Raw genomic sequence first — 16,277 nt, forward strand, 5'->3', positions numbered from 1 at the left:
TCAGCGGTCCTGTGGTGGTCCACCACAAGGAGTTCAGCGGTCCTAGGACCACTGTACTCGTAATAAGGCCCTAACTCTTTTCGTATGTAATCCAAGTTGATAGTCGGCACAGAAATACCAAGACCACCTACTAATGCTCAGATGTTGCACAGATAAGCAATGAACATTGGCGGGGTAAGTACAACACTCCATTGGTGCATAGCTTGGCTTGTGTTTTGTAAGCACTGATGCCAGTTGCAATACTAATACAGACCTATCTCCTGTGGGGTGCTTTAAAATCTGCTCAGTTGCCAATCTTTTTTAGTGCCTGAATTCTGTTTTCACAAACTTCATTGACCAGTACAATGTAAGCTACTACATGCACACAGTTAATAAACATCATGTCTGAACCAAAGGGAACACATCGCCTCTTCACTGATATCCCATCATTGCCATGCCATCAAGCAAAAGGCAGACTTCAGGTCTCTCTGCCAACTTCATAACACACTGCCTGATCAGGATTCTGACTACCTCACTAAAGATATACTCTTAATGCCAGCCAGCAGGATAAGGTTAGCTGCCCAGAACAGTTGCTTCTTCATCTGATATCAATATTTTAAGGAAGGAACATTTATGTGACACCTTTACCATTCATAACTGCTTCCTGGTGGCCATACACCTAAAAGCAGATATTGTTAAATTCCATAAAAACACCTATATCAGGAAGCATTAGGGCTGAAACGCAAACTAAATTCAATGCCATCTGGATTTAGAGACATCTCCCAACTACTTTTGTGCCTTCGTCCCCTTCTGTCTCCTGAGGATGTAAGTTGAATCTGCCACTAGGATGCATTGAACGCTGTTCACAAACAAACTCAGTAACAAGAAAACAACAGAATTAGTGAGGAGAAAACCACACTTTTATTTTCCAATATTGGACTGCTCATTCCTTTGGTGGTGTGTCTAATATTGCACTTGTTTGCAATTCCATCGTTTACTCAAAAGCCCATGGCCGGTAAAAAACCATGCTTGGAAGTCCTACAAAAAAGTTAAACGTTTAATGCTCTTCTATGACTAGTCTTTGGAAAATCATTCTGAGGGAATAAGGCTAAGGATATAAATCCTCTAGGTGAGATTTGGAATTTCCCACGCTCTCCTTTCTGGCTGGATGCATGAGTAAATGGGGCTAAGGTGATAGGTAAAACGGGAACTTAATTATGGTTTCCTTTTCCTTCACCTTGCCCTCCTGCCTGTCATCACTCCCACACTGACACCTACTGTCAGACACACTTGCAAACTTGTGCTTCTACCCAATAGTGCTTTCTTGCACAACTCACCAACACTGCTGTGAATAGGAATATGTTTCCTCTATCTTAATTTGTTGTATTAAATTTGCAGGTCCTTTAATTACAATTGGAAGATGCTTGCATGTCAAATGTTACCTTGGACACAGTATTCTACAAACACGCAGCTTAAGAGAAACGTTTACTATGACCTCTACCAGAAGAAAGGTAAGTCTGAAACACTTACCATTAATCCCACCAAACAGCCTGTGAATTACTCCAGGAGGGTAACCAATGGGTGGTGGTGAGCTTAACGGGATCATCCAGTGTAGAGAAACATTTCGGAGAAGCCTGTACCTCCAGAGTGCTTAAATTACCAGAAAAATGGAGACCCACGAAAATGAAGAAATAATTGCAACCATTAAAATACTAACCAGCATTTCTATTGAAAAAGAAAAAAACTAGCATTTAAAAAAATTCATATTGGGCTACTAATTTACTGTAAAAGGAGGCTAACATGCCACTCATCCCCATTACATATCTGTAGTAGGAGTGAAATAATGCGAATGATTAGTGAGAAGAGACCCTACTGTACTGACTACTGTAAAAAATTGTGCAGAAAAAAATAATGGGAGAAGCCCTCTACACCCCCTGTACAATATACAGGCTAGTTATTTTCAGATGTTGTTATGGTTTTGTTATTTAGTTTTTGATAGTGTTCACTGGCATAATCTTACTCTGCTGAAAATGGTCTCTGACAGTGTAATGAATTTAAAAATCATATGAGCTCTCTCTCAGACCCATTTCTACAACGTGCTTCATCATGCTAATTGTCAGAAATTGCATATTTACATTTTTTATTTCATCTTTATAACTTAGCTGGTGATTTGATAAAACTTTGTCTGGTACTTGCCTAATACCTGAACAAGCTGTTATGTCAATAAACGTCACACTTCTTTTTATAAGAAACAAACCTTTGAGTACCTAGTTTAATGCCCACCTGTGAATGATGAAGGGAAATACAAAGCATGGGACTATCTTCTGGCACTCCTAAACCCTAACTTAAGATTCTATCATTTCATATAAAAAGTTCTCAAGACTTCTCTTTGTTAAAAAAACTTTTTTGTGTTTATTAATGAGCTCACCCATTGTTTAACTCTTGATGTGTTGTCATGCATGTTTATATATATATATATATATATATATATATATATATTCACTTAAAAAACCATAGGTTTCACACACGTTATAGTTAGGAATTAGCATTTAAAAAACCTTGCAAATTCACTTAAAAAACCATAGGTTTCACACATGTTCTAGTTAGCTGGACATTTCCCTCGTACAAAACCATTGAAATTCCCCCGTTATAGTTAGCGCAGGCAACTATAACTCACGCGACTGCAATCCTCTGCTGATGACTTCAGATATTACATCACTGTATTTAGACACCTATTTACCCATGTCTTTTTCCATTAATCTTTAGCTATACATATATTACAAATATTTATTTTTCATAAAGACACATATGTAATCAGTGATGTAATATCTGACGTCATCAGCAGAGGATTGCGGTCGCGTGAGTTATAGTTGCCTGCGCTAACTATAACGGGGGAATTTCAATAGTTTTTTACGAGGGAAATGTCCAGCTAACTATAACATGTGTGAAACTTATGGTTTTTTAAGTGAATTTGCAAGGTTTTTTAAATGCTAATTCCTAACTATAACGTGTGTGAAACCTATGGTTTTTTAAGTGAATTTGTACGTTTTTTTAAATGCTAAGTTATGTATTTATTAATATTTTTTTTTTCAGGTTTTTCACCGTGCGCGTTGTGCGTGCCGTGTGCGTACGGTGCGCGTACTCCGCGCTTTTTCTAAAAAAAAAATATTGTTTTTTTTTACCCTTGGGGGTCCTTCAGTGACCCCCTGACAAAGGCTAGGGGGTCAGGAACTGTCCATCCTGCCCCCTTTTCACGTTTTCCACCTTTGTTTTTCACTGCCTCAGACTGCGAGAGACAAAATGGCGGCCGACACTTCCTGATTTCGACCGATTCGAATGTTTACTGACATCTAACAACCAATCAGAATTGCGCTCGCGCACCGCACCGTGCGCATACGGTATGCTTACCGTACGCGCACGGTGCGCGCTTATAGATATATATGTACTTTTAACTGCAATTTTCTCAGGAACAACTGAACAGATTTACACCAGACCTGCAAAAGGCACATCCCTGACCTGAGGACTACCTCTCTGCCAAATTTCAAGTAATTCTGTTCAGCCGTTTGAGCTGTACCTTGGACTAAAGGTCCCTATGGAAAATTGCATGGGAAAAACGCGTTTTGGGACCCCCCTTTTTACTCAGCCCCCGCTTGACAAATCCCCCCGAGACTTTCAGGGTCGGAGCGGAGCGCCCCACCTATTTTGAAAATTTCGCGAGGATTCATCAATTGGCGCAAAAGTTATTCCAAATAGAATGTTGCGGATATCTGACATCATCAGCAGAGGATTGCGGTCGCGTGAGTTATAGTTGCCTACAGTAACTATAACGGGGGAATTTCATAGGTTTTTTACGAGTGAAATGTCCAGCCAACTATAACATGCGTGAAACCTATTGTTTTTTAAGTGAATATATATATATATATATATATATATATATATATATATATATTACCTACTGGCGGTCGCCAGTAGGTAGTTATAGTTAGGACCCTGTTTCCATAGGAAAACCGCAACATTCTATTTGGAATAACTTTGGCGCCGGTCGACGAATCCTCGCGAAATTTTCAAAACTAATGGGGCGCTATGCTCCGCTCCTACCCTGAAAGTCTCGGGGGGATTCGTCAAGTGGGGGCTGAGAAAAAAGGGGGTCCCAAAACGCGTTTTTCCCATGCATTTTTCCATAGGACCTTTAGACACAGCTACAGCCCGAACGGCTGAACAGAGTTACTTGAAATTTGGCAGAGAGGTAGTCTACAGGTCAAGGAAGTGCCTTTTGTAGGTCTGGTGTAAATCTGTTCAGTAGTTCCTGAGAAAATAGCATTTAAATCAATATATATATCTGTGGCAGCTTACGGTGCGCTTACCGTGCGCTTACCGTGCGCTTACGGTAAGCTTACCGTACGCGTACGGTGCCGTGCGCGAGCGCGATTCTGATTGGCTGTTAGATCTTAGTAAACATTCGAATCGGTCGAAACCAGGAAGCGGCGGCCGCCATTTTCTCTCTCGCACTTTGAGGGGGGGAGGAAAAACAAAGGTTGAAAACATGTAAAGGGGCATGTTAGACAGCTCCTAACCACCTAGCCTTGATTAACATGTCCCTCAAGAACCCCCAAGGCAAAAAATTTATTTAATTTTTTTTTCGAAAAAACGCAGATTACGCTTACCGTACGCGTACGGTAAAAATTAATTATAAAAAAAAAATTATCCACATTTCCCCCCCCCCCCCCCCCCGTGTGCAAAAGGTGCCCGCAGTGCACCTTTAGGGCATGGCATATTAATTAAAGGAACAATTAATAGATTACCTTTCACAACGAAGCGCATAATATGTCCTCCGTGTGCGGACGGTGCGCGAAGCGCATCGTGCGTACATGGCCCATCCAGCGTAACGTGGCACTAACTGACGGCACTAACTGCGTAAAGTGGGCGCGCGGTGCGCGAAGCGCACCGTGCGCGCACGGAACGAACTGCGTTAAGTGGGCGCGCACGCCACGAACGGCGTAAAGTAACTTAGCATTTAAAAAACCGTACAAATTCACTGAAAAAACCATAGGTTTCACACACGTTATAGTTAGGAATTAGCATTTAAAAAACCTTGCAAATTCAGTAAAAAAACCATAGGTTTCAAACACGTTATAGTTAGCTGGACATTTTACTCGTAAAAAACCATTGAAATTCCCCCGTTATAGTTAGTGCAGGCAACTATAACTCACGCGACCGCAATCCTCTGCTGATGACATATGTGTCTTTATGAAAAAAAAATATTTGTAATATATGTATAGCTAAAATTTAATGGAAAAAGACATGGGCAAATAAGTGTCTAAATACAGTATTAGCATCAGCAGAGGATTGCGGTCGCGTGAGTTATAGTTGCCTGCACTAACTATAACGGGGGAATTTCAATGGTTTTTTACGAGTAAAATGTCCAGCTAACTATAACGTGTGTGAAACCTATGGTTTTTTCACTGAATTTGCAAGGTTTTTTAAATGCTAATTCCTAACTATAACGTGTGTGAAACCTATGGTTTTTTCAGTGAATATATATATATATATATATATATATATATATATATATATATATATATATATATATATACATATACACATACACACATCTCTTGAAACCCATCAATAAGAATTTCTGAATGTGGGAGACCATTTTGCATTTTATCTACTAAATGTCACATCGGGTGGGTATATCTTTAGAGGTTGTATGTTAAATTCCTTTGCTGTTCTTCCCCAGATTATGTGCGGAGTTGTATCTCTGGGATAGGAGAGAATTACAGAGGAACTGTGTCCAGAACTGAGAAAGGGAAGACATGCCAACACTGGGGATCCAGCCACCCTCATGATCACAGGTATGAGAACAAGAGGACCCTTTTAGTAGATGGGCAAGGCCGGAGGATAGGTCTGTATGTATTTAGGGGTCGTATATGGAGGAAGAAATATTATAGCAATAATAGGGAACCTTCTGTGGGGGTGAGAGGAATGAGAATAACTCCGTTTTAGCAGAGAAAGTTTTGAATGTTGACAGACCACGATGGTGATGAGCACTTAAACAAGTGACAGAGTTGGTAATTACCTTATTATACGCACTATGGTGGCTACGTAAAGCGAAAGAGATGCATCTATGGGTGTAGGGTCCCCTGCAATTCTTACACCTCAAGATTCTACCTCACAAATACGCCTATGGCGTGATGAATTTGAGAATGTTAAACCTCAGTTTCACGAGGCAATGTGTCCCTGAGTTAAGGCCCCTCCTAATGCATCAAAAACACAGTTAATTAAGTAAAGGACCTACTCAGTAACCGTGTTCTAGATCAGTAGAATACATTTAAAAGATGTATTACAAAAAAATGTAAAAGCTGTGGTATAGAATCAGCAAAAGTCATTGCTATCACGGCTCCTAACAAATAGGGCTTACAGAATCAATGCAAAATCAGAATAATAGGTGCCACATGAGCAGCAAAATCAATATGGAAACAGACAGCATCTCTTGTAGCATTCAGGAGAGCTCTGGCTCAGCCCTAGATCAATGGCTTACATAAGCAATCTTCTCGTAGGACAGAATAGGAAGTGCAAATTCATGGTTTGAGCAGAAGTATCAAAACTTAAGCAAACCAGAGCACAGTTTTATAAAACGTCATATTGCCTCAGCACCGAAGCAGAAGAATATTGTACCCACTACATGAATATTGATTTTGCCCACTCTGTGCTAATGTAATGCCAAGATTGTAGGATAAACTAAATATGGGAACAAAAGCAAATAATTAAAATCGAATAGGGTACAATAAGCTAACAGAAGAGCCTTAGAAACAGATAGGGTATCGGGTTCTGCTAGAAAGATTTCATCGAGAACAGCAAGAACAATGCAAGGGGAAATGAACATGAATCTGCCTGACTGTGTGCTGCAGAAATAGTGAACGCTGATGTGCAGGGGGAAAGATCTCCATTTTGAAAAACATGGCTACCAAGCCCAATTTGAGGCCTGCTTCAGAATGTTCAAGAAAACACACTGCTCTATATCATTGGAAAATTGTTTCAAAGGCATTGGCACGATATCAGTATGTACACGTAGAATCGAGAATAAATCCACATTCTGCACGTTGTTAATGCACAAAAATCTTTAACCACTTCCCATCAAAGGGTGTGTAGAAGAAACCTTGCCTTTGTCAAAAGGTAGTGGGCGGCAGTGTCAAGATTACCTTTGTGTACGCGATAAAAGTAATGTACCTCTATTAAAAAGTTGTAGGTTGTTGGCCAAAGTGGCTTTCTTCTTGAGCTTGTACGCTTTCCTTCTATCGGCTTCATCTCCCCATCATGTCTTTTGTCATTTTTCTTCTCAGGTATTCTCCCAATGCAAAGAATGGCTTGGAGGAGAATTACTGCCGAAATCCGAACCAAGATGCTGGTGGTCCTTGGTGTTACACAACTGACTATGCTGTCCGACATCAGTTCTGTGGGATCAAACAGTGCGAAGAAGGTACACTTATGGTTATTATGTAATCACATATGCAGATTTTTGCAAGATGATTTGCTGCAAAAGCTAGTACTGCTGATAAACCATGGGATGCTTTTAGATGCTGGAAGGAAAGGTTAGTATTGATTTGTCTCTTCGAAGGCTGGACCGGCCCATTCAAGGCTGTGTGAAAAAAATAAAAGGGAATCTCAATTGTGAAAAGTAATGTGCTCAATCATGGCCTGAAAGCTGATTGATGTTACTATAAGGCAACTAGGCAAGGCATTTGAAGGGAACACTTTTTCTGCCAAGTGTAGCTTAAGCTCAGTCGGGCCCAAGAAATCTTATACGCTTTGGCATTTTTATTTTTGTTTATTTCACACAAGTGGCTGATAAAGTGTTCCTTTCTTTTCTGAGGAATGGTGTCATCCTTCACCATATGGCATGTTAAGCTAGTCAGGAAAGCATGCATGTTCTCATGTTTAGGTTGTCACAATGTAAAGGGGAGTCTGTGAGTTCATACAGTGTGTGTCTGTGCCAGAGATACTCTCTTTTGAAAATCTCTTCTCTATTTATAAGAGGCAGCATTAAAGAAGTTGGTGGGTCACCTTTGTCGTCTCAATATGGTCACTGGATGGATAATTGTCCAAAGGTATTGATGAGCAGAAAAATCTTGAATATTTGAAAAAGTCCCATATATGACATACAAGGTTTTACATTTTATTTACAGATTTAGAACAGTGGAATGCAGTTTGTTGCGTAACTCCTAAATAGGGACCAATAAATGGCTGGAATGTATTAGGTAGAAATTGTCAGGATTCATTAGAAATGTATTACCTTTGTCAAACGTAGCAAAAATACTGAAAAGAACAGGGTGGATAAGGACCGGTATGACGATCAAATCTTGATCCTTGGAATGAGATTGACACTGATGATTTGGATCACCTGGTTGGATCCAGACATCGGAGATCTTCCTTACAATTCATTAGCTTGCAGCATCACAGAAGCTGACATTACAAAACAATAAAGTGGGAAAAGCCATAGCATGGAGATTCTCTTCCCCATGCCTTGACTAGTGTTTCACAACTTTGTCTCCATGGTCATTTCTTCTTCTTCCTTTTAACTTTATCTGCTTAGTGAAACCTGCAGGGGCACAGACACTGATGGTGTCTGTGGAGCGCTGTCTTACACATGATCATGTAACACATGAAGTTGTGTTTCTAGCCACTACACCTATAGTGTATTTTCTCAGAAGGCTTTGTGAGGGGTAGCAAACAATTCCAGTGGTCAGCATAGAGCTAAATTACAGGCTCTGTTGTGAAGCATTAAAATTCAGAGTTTAATGACTGCCCTCCAAGTTAATTAATGAGGAGAATGCCCACTGTATGGCTTTGTTGTTTGCTCTTATGACGGGGAGTTGTTACTCCAGTCCACTCTCAAGGAAGTCCTTATGGTGTTAAAGCTCAGAGCCTCTAGATCTCCAACCAGGTTACGTTGTGGGTGCAAAGGACTAAGTGAATGGTCGCCTGTTTATAGAGGCAACAACAATAAAAGTTACAGCTCAGACATACACCAGTAGACCATTTACAAAAATCGAAGTATTGTATAGTGCTTCGAAGCGGGAACACCTCCTTCAGTACATGAAAAACACCCTAGAGTATGACTTGTTTTATGTTTGGGTAAAACAATATTAAATATATTGTGCAATGCAAAGAGTATTGATTAAAAAAAAAAAAAGAAATTTATAATCTGGCATGCAGTAAAATTTGTATAGGAAAAACGGGCTTTAAAAAACAATAGTCTTAATGGAATGTAACACACATCTACTAGCAGTGTTTGATCCCGGTCATGCTAAAGTTGTGATTTTTAGAAAAAACAGACACCAATGTAGACACTTCTTTTACTGGCTTCACATTTATGATTCTTTACAGCAGTGATTCCCAAACTTCAAAGATCCATTTTTAGAACAACAAACATTAGTGACCCACCTAGTTTTACCGGCCATGAGGCAGGGCAATTGTTTTTGTTGTTGTAATAATAGTAATTGTTTTTGTGTTAAAACAAGGCACAGTGGTGTATTTTGGATTCCTATTTAATATATACATATATTGCAGTTTCATATAGCACGAACATAGCCCAAGGGCATTGGTGCTCTCTACATTACACAAGATTGGAGTCATTTTACTGTAAGCTCAGAAGATTAAGTGATTTTCCCAGAATCAAAGGATGTTGAGCCAATGTCCGGACTCAAACCTGGTTCCGTAGATCCAGAGCTGGTAGCCCTGGCCTTTAGGCCACATCCGTGTTTCTCAATTTATTTGTGAACCTCATACACAAGTGGTATGGTTGTGTGTGTTCACATATAGTGAGCACATTCTCAGTTGAAATGGCTTTGTAAAGTAAAAAACAGCAGCAACAAATGCTGGAAAGTTCACACAGAGTGTTGCTTGGAAAAACTTAGAAGGGTTTTTATTTATAACTGGATTTAGTAACCTAGTTCTGCACCATTGCAATGGTGTACAAACAGGTCTAATCATTTTGAATATTACTTGCATATAGACCAGGACTTTTACGACCGACCAAAAAATCAGCTTGCTACCCTTCCAATGGGTCCAGACGCACAGGAAAACTGCTTTACAGTACTGTTAAGGCATGCTGTTAGATGGGGAAATTGGAGGGCCAGTACTTACTTCTTTATCCCATCAAGGCAGCTATTGTGTTTTTTTTGTTAGTAATTTATTTGGCGCAGTCATAACAAGTCTTACCCAGCAGTGTTGAATCTTCAGAGTTGTTGGCACACAGCACAGGACTCTGACAAACATGGCAGACCCTAAGGATGACCATATACTGGTAGGGAAAGATTGTGGTACATGTAGAAAAACGTATCCAGGTGTTGAATGTCATCTGCACCGCCCAAGGTAGGAGACTGGTAATAAGGAAATGGTTGGAAGCTGAAACTAACTCCTTCAGATCTCTAGGTGTGGGAAATGCAAATTCAACTCAGACATGAGAATCTGATACAATTCTCCAAATTGCATAGACGTCATTTATGGGTGACTAGCCGTCACAGCTGATAGACCTAACTTACCTAATGCTACCCCTGGCATTGTTCTTACAACCCTTGAAATGAAGCTTCAAGGAAAAGAGAAACCTGTCTTCAGATTCTGTTTTGTGCTCTTTAATTTAAGGTTTGACTTGGTGTGTCAAGGTTATGGAAATAAATGAGAGATGTAGTACCATTATGTTAAAGATAATTTTTTTAAACATGCAGAGCTTGCTTAGGGAAAATACTGTCTTTAAAGTGAGCGCCAGTTTTTGCTGGCTTAGTTTCTTAAGAAAATGCATAAATCATCATTTATTGTAGCCATTCATAATCACGGTCTGGCCTATGAATTGAAAGTACCACTGGGGAAATTGGTGTTAAGTTTTGCTTCAGAGGCTGGAGGTGAGAAACCGACTAGGCCATAGGCTTCCCAGTGCGGGGAACCTGAAGGTCAGGACAACCAAAAGATATCCTCTTCGGCTGTGGAATCAGCTAGGAGCACAGACAATTTAAGGTTCTGAAAACCCTAGTGTCCCAGGAGAGGCTGATAACAGTTAGAAAGGGAAGTTCTGGACAGCTGCTGCCTTCAGCTGGAAGGTGTTGGAAGCTGGCTCTTTATAGTTGCACTGTGCACAGAGTCCAGGTATCCCTTACAGGGCTCATATTGTGACTGAGCAGCCCTAGGCTTATTAGAGGGGAGCGTTAGGCATCTGTTGCACCCACAGATGCAATTCAAGAGACACGCACACTATAAGGAAATTCGACACCAAATTGTATAATAATACATATTTTTTATATAATTTTAGACACTAAGATCTTCAAGATCAGGTAAGTACTTTTTGTGTTAGCGATTTTCTGAAACTTAGAAAATACAGCTGTCCATGAGTCTTGAACGTGGTAATGTTGTCCTATGGGAGAAATATACACTGCATAGGGTCACTTGTAAATAAGGTACAGGACTGTTTTTCGGGACTTAAGGTAAGCAGTGGCCAAGGTCCAAGAAAGCACCAAGAGATCAAGGTTACTTGCCCTGTGGTGTCTGGGTGCATAGGTGCTTTCAGCAGTGCTAGCCTCGAAGGCTACATGTTTGTTAATGGGGAACAGTACCTGCAAAGAAAGGCGTCAAGTGGGGACTGGGGGACCAGTCTGGCAGAACCCGGGGGGGGGTGGGGCTCAGCTCTTGAGGGTCTCAGGACCACAGAGACACCATCGGTTTCAATGGACTCTGACTGGGGGACCCAGGTGCATAGGTGTTCCGTCCGGCGGGTCACATGAGTTAGAGGCTCTCACGGTTCTTGGGTGACCTGCAGAGAGGGAGGAAAAAGGGCAGCATTGCCTCTCTGATTGAAGCCCTCATGGATACTGAAGTTTCTTGTCAGAGGGCACTGTTGGTGGTGTCTGGACTGGACACACAACAAGGCTTGGTTGCTGCAAATGCTCTGGTACCCAGAGTATTGGTGCTAGGTGACTCCTAGAGGTCCTGGCATCTCCAAACGTGGCAGGGAGATGGATCCGACCCCCTGCAGCAACAAAGACTTCTTTCTGGATTGCTGCTCCATCGGTGGGCTCCTCCACCCAAAGGGAGATGCTAGCTGGTTGTCAAGCATTGAAGAGGGTTCATCGCTTTTGGACGAGCCAGGTCTTTGCAGTTGTCAAGGTTCCAGCAGATAGGCAGGGTTTTGCACCAAGTTCGTGGCCAGTCCCCCGTTGTCTCGGTAGCTGCTCTTCCTTTGTCCTCTTCAGTTCCCAGGAAGTCAAATCTGTTTTCCTGATGTCGGGGAGGCCACCTAAATACTCAATTTAGGTGTTGTGAAGGGTAGTAGCCAATGGGCAACTAACCCTTGGGGTCACTACACCTCCAATATGATCGCTTCCTGTGGGGAGTGGGCATAACCCTGTCCCAATGTTCCTAATTTCACCAAAAGCAAGATGGTGGAACCCTTCTAGTCACACCTTAGGGGTGTGACTAACCTGGTGGTGCAACACTCCTACTTGCATAGCTAATTTACCTGCCTGCTTGGGTGACAAATGGTTCTCACGCCGTGAAAACAGGGGCGGTGAGGAAACTCCTAATATGCTTGGTGGTGCTGCAGTGCCACTGACAGCATATTAGGGCCTCAGACCGCTGCAAGACCGCCAGGGATTGTGGATCCCTGGCGGCAGCAGTGATCCCATGGCTGTTCGACTGCCCAATTTGTTATAGGGCTATTGGACCAACGGTGCAGTGGTATCTGCACCACCACCGTGGGCCTGGGTGACCATTGGACCACCAAACTCTTAATAAGACCCTATGTCACATTTTGTTTGCCATTAAGATCTTAGCCAAGCCGTCTGTCGAATAAACGTTCCGCGGTGTCCTGAGTTAGCATTGTGTTACAAATGTCTGAACACATGATTAAAATATTATCCATAAATAGAGAATCCTATGTTCTAAGTCTACCTATACACTGGACACATCTCCAGTGTGTTCCACATACTTTTTAATCAATTTGAGATTACAGCCAGTTTTCAGTTGCTGCCTGATGCTGTTGCATATCAATCTTTGTTGTGATTGAGCTTCATAGCAATCAGTATAGTTTCCTGGAAAGTTTGTAGTGCCAGTGTTAGACGTGTCCAGAATGTGTTACTTTATGTGGGAGCTACATTTATTGGTTGAAAAATAAATGCTGACAGTAGTATCTGGAGAATATTATAAAACGTAATAATTGTAAAATTCCCATAAGATGATCTTCTTTTTTTTAGCATTCTTATACTAGTATTCCTGAATTTCAAATATTCAGTCTTTTGTAAAATGCAGTTCATTTATGTGATAAAGTAATATTCCCACTGAATGAGCACATATATATCTATACATATAATCCAGTTTAAGTTCTAGAGGCACTCTGCTTTGCATCTATTGGCACTGCAATACGTAGTTCATGCTTATGATAGCTGTTCCTGCCCAGGCATACTGGTTAACTGGGGAAGTTGTAAAATAAGGTCAACCTGAAATGCCAGTTTGTCATAGACTTAGACAGAAGGATGTCATGCTTAGCTTTGAATTATAATCAATGTGACTCACTCTGCCATCCCTGCAGGCCATTCAGAGGTACTGTCCTGAATGGAACTACCTGGAAGCCTCCATACCCCAGTCTGTCTTTTGCTGCTGCGTTAAGCAGTAGAATGCACCAAAATAATTCCTGGAGCTCATCAGCTAATAGGGCTAAGATGACCAACACCAAATGACAGATTTAGGAGGGAACCCAGTTACCTTTCTCCACACATGTATAAAACTTATTTAAAAATGAGGGGCGTGGCTTGAGCCCCACTGAGATGCTGCTCGGTAAGTGAGCTCCGTTCACCAACTGCTAGACCCCCATCAAATCCGGCATTATCCGATTCAACATTAAGCACCAGCACGCTGGACCGACTACAGACGCAGCACAGTCCTGAAAACTGGCTGTTCTAGTCGAACTTCAGGCGCTACTGAAGGGAGGAGGTGAGAGCAGCGGCTGTGACTGCGACTCAACATGGTGCTGGTCATATCTCTGCACCTGAGGCGCGCTTGAGGATCCGGATTCCCCGAGCGACGGTGCAGTGGAGCCCCGCAGGGCATAAAGAGCAGTGATGGAGATACGCTTGTGACCCAGGCAAGTGCACGCCGATCTTCCTGTGACGGCAGGAAGGCAACAGTGGACATAACGGCCCTGAGCATTTGAAGAGCCGACCGGGCCGAGATTTCAGCATGGCGGAGGCAGAGGCGGGGGCTGTAGCCGCTGCCTTGAGAGAAGCTGGCCGCTAACCTGCACTGGAGCTCCCTTGAGACCAAGAGCCCCACAGAAGCGGGACAGCAGAGCTGCGGCAGGCCCAGATAACGGCGAACTCGGCGCGGTCGGCCTTGGCGGGCACGCGCCTGTGTGTTGTGCTGCGGCAGTGGCCGCGGCAGCCCGAGCAGGCCCTCCAAGATACGCGGGGTGTCGAGAGCAGTGACCCCACAGAAAGCATGCCCACCCATTCCTGCAAGGCACGTCTATCCTTATGCAGTGGGGATACCAGGACTTGAGACCCACGATGCAAGGAGTGCATGCATAAGGCGTGTAAGCGGTGGAACATCAGGGAGACACGGAGGACTGCACCCACAAGGTTGCTGCCAGAGGGCGCTTACACAATAACATGTACTGGCGGCCTAAACTACAGAACACGGCTCGCATTTCGGCGGGAGGAACCTCCCTGCTTAAAACAATAAGACTCCTAGAACCTGCTGATACATCCTGTGACGTGACGCACGGAACCACCATCAGCCAAGTAGTGAATACTACCGTGCAGGGCTGGGACCGTGGGGCGACAGCCTGTCCAGTTGCGACACCCCCTGGGCTCGGGGAGGTCTTTCACCACGATGGCACGCAATAAAGGCCTGGGGCAGAACAATCAAATGTTCAAATATATTGTTGCAATGAGGCGCAACGGTGGAGACGACTCCTCTGCAGGACCGGGGGAACAGGATCCGGACCGTTCCCTCAAGGATATTATGCGGGCAATAGCAGGCCTGAAGAACACCCTCGAGCCAAAATTAGACTCAGTTACTGAAGAGCTAAACCTACTCAGGGCTGACCTACGGATATTGGGGGACAAAACATCCGCAGCTGAAACGAAAATTGGAACTCTGCAAAGCTAGTCTAAACGCCTTGAAGAACAGGTCGTCGCCCTTACTAAACAAAATGTGGACATCGTGGCCCGTCTGGAGGATCAGGAGCGTAGGGCACGACGCAACAACATCCGCATCGTGGGAGTGTTGGAAGCGGCAGAGGGACCGTCACTGGACCTTTTTGTGGAGCACTTGATCACCCACGTCCTGAAGCCAATGAGACTCTCCAACTTCTTTATAGTGGAACAAGCCAATTGTGCGCTGGGCCCCCGCCTCTGGGCGCCTCCACGTACTATAGTGGCCCGCAACTTCAACTATCAAGATAGGGATGCTATCCTGCACACGGCTCGAACTCTGGGAGATGATCAGTTCAAAAACATCACAATCCGGTTCTTTCCCGACTTTATGCTACAGGTACAGCACCAAAGGAGGGCATTTGACTCATTTGATGTACCCCACAAAGCTTAAGATGTTGGTCGATGGGAAGTCACACTTCTTCACATCTCCTGAGACGGCATGGGGCTGGCAGGCTGCTGGGCGGGGAAAAAAAATCAAGTACAATCACAGACGCGGAAAGAACAGCAACACAAGAATCAGGGACTGTCTTCCTAGCTGGACAAAACCACTCACAGTGGTCCAGATAAGTGACACTTGGGGTACAGGGGTCATTATAGAGGGGCCTGAAGTAAGGGGTCCCCGTGCTCCGAGTTGTCATGTGAACAGGACTGGAACACGGCCAGGGCTAACCCGATAAAACACCTTTGTGCATGACTGAGGGAAAGATCTGTTTTGACACGCTTTGTCATTAATCTTAATCCGTAGTATGTGCTTGAGCATGTTACTGGGGGATCATTAATAAATCCGAACTGTGCTCCGGCACTCCCAAGCAGTTGGTGCTTGCTAACCCCCTCATTGTTACTTTGCCATGAATTTTTTTGTTTTGGCGACAGGCAGTCTGCATGTTGGGTTGGTGGGGGGGGTTACAACTCACCTAGCAGGGAGGGGGGAGTTTAGGGGTCTATGTTGTAAGTTTGTTGGTTGTTGTTTTATGGCTCACAGCTCTAATAGTCAACAATGCACACGTGAAGGCCTCCGGTCCAGCATAAGATGCATCGGAGGTCCGCTATATAATTGGACATGTCTGATATGACAAAGGTGACAAATGGGGCCACATC

At 43.2% G+C, this 16,277-nt stretch overlaps 1 protein-coding gene across 2 annotated transcripts in view; it reads left to right on the forward strand.

The window, feature by feature from the left end:
- Positions 1-16,277, forward strand: part of MST1 (macrophage stimulating 1) — a 272,117-nt gene that overhangs the window by 75,591 nt on the left and 180,249 nt on the right. For both annotated transcript variants that reach the window (XM_085625043.1, XM_085625044.1), the window contains exons 4-6: positions 1,378-1,490; positions 5,720-5,834; positions 7,323-7,459. In XM_085625043.1, the coding sequence (XP_085481169.1) occupies positions 1,378-1,490; positions 5,720-5,834; positions 7,323-7,459 (365 nt within the window). The remainder of the gene's footprint in view (positions 1-1,377; positions 1,491-5,719; positions 5,835-7,322; positions 7,460-16,277) is intronic.

This window comes from Triturus cristatus, chromosome 9 (genome assembly GCF_964204655.1).
Source record: "Triturus cristatus chromosome 9, aTriCri1.1, whole genome shotgun sequence".
Classification (NCBI taxonomy): domain Eukaryota; kingdom Metazoa; phylum Chordata; class Amphibia; order Caudata; family Salamandridae; genus Triturus; species Triturus cristatus.